At 38.5% G+C, this 642-nt stretch overlaps 1 protein-coding gene across 1 annotated transcript in view; it reads left to right on the top strand.

The window, feature by feature from the left end:
• EMH_0017510 (uncharacterized protein) overlaps window positions 1-571 on the top strand; it is a gene marked incomplete at both ends in the record, with an annotated part of 1,379 nt that extends 808 nt beyond the window's left edge. The window contains 2 exons of the mRNA XM_013500927.1: window positions 13-222; window positions 542-571. Coding sequence (XP_013356381.1) covers window positions 13-222; window positions 542-571 — 240 coding nt within the window. The remainder of the gene's footprint in view (window positions 1-12; window positions 223-541) is intronic.
• Window positions 572-642: the final 71 nt, after the last annotated feature.

Genomic DNA, 642 nt, shown 5'->3' with positions numbered 1-642 from the left:
ATGCTGCTGCAGCAGCAGCAGCAGGGACAGCAGCAGCAGAAAGAGAAGGAAAAACAACAGGATATACACCAGGACAAGCAACAGATGCAGCAGCACGAACAGCAGCAGCACGAACAGCAGCAGCAGGGACAGCAGCAGCAGCAGCAGCAGCAGCAGCAGCAGCAGCAGCAGCAGCAGCAGCAGCAGCAGCAGCAGCAGGAGCAGCGTGTGTATATTCCTTTGGTGATAATGACATCAGACGATACACACGAGCGTACAGCTGAGTTATTAAATAAAAATAATTATTTTAATTTAAATAAAGAAGAAGTTTATTTAATAAAACAACAAAAAGTACCAGCAATAGAAGATATAGAAGCAAAGCTAGCAACAGAAAAAAAAAATAAATATAAATTACAAATGAAGCCTCATGGCCATGGAGATATACATTCACTTCTCTTGTCTTCTGGTTTATTATATAAATGGAAACAAAATAATATTAAATATATTCTGCTGCTGCAGGATACAAATGCTGCTGTTTTTAGGGTTCTTGCTGCTGCTATAGGCCTCACACATACACACCAATACACCATGAACTCCATCGCCGTACCCAGGTATTTTTTTTTTTTTTTTTTTTTTTTTTTTTTTTTTTTTTTTTTTTTTTTT

This window comes from Eimeria mitis, genomic scaffold (assembly GCF_000499745.2).
Source record: "Eimeria mitis Houghton genomic scaffold, Emh_scaff606, whole genome shotgun sequence".
Classification (NCBI taxonomy): Eukaryota; Apicomplexa; class Conoidasida; order Eucoccidiorida; family Eimeriidae; genus Eimeria; species Eimeria mitis.
This window is presented reverse-complemented; position numbering and strand designations above follow the sequence as displayed.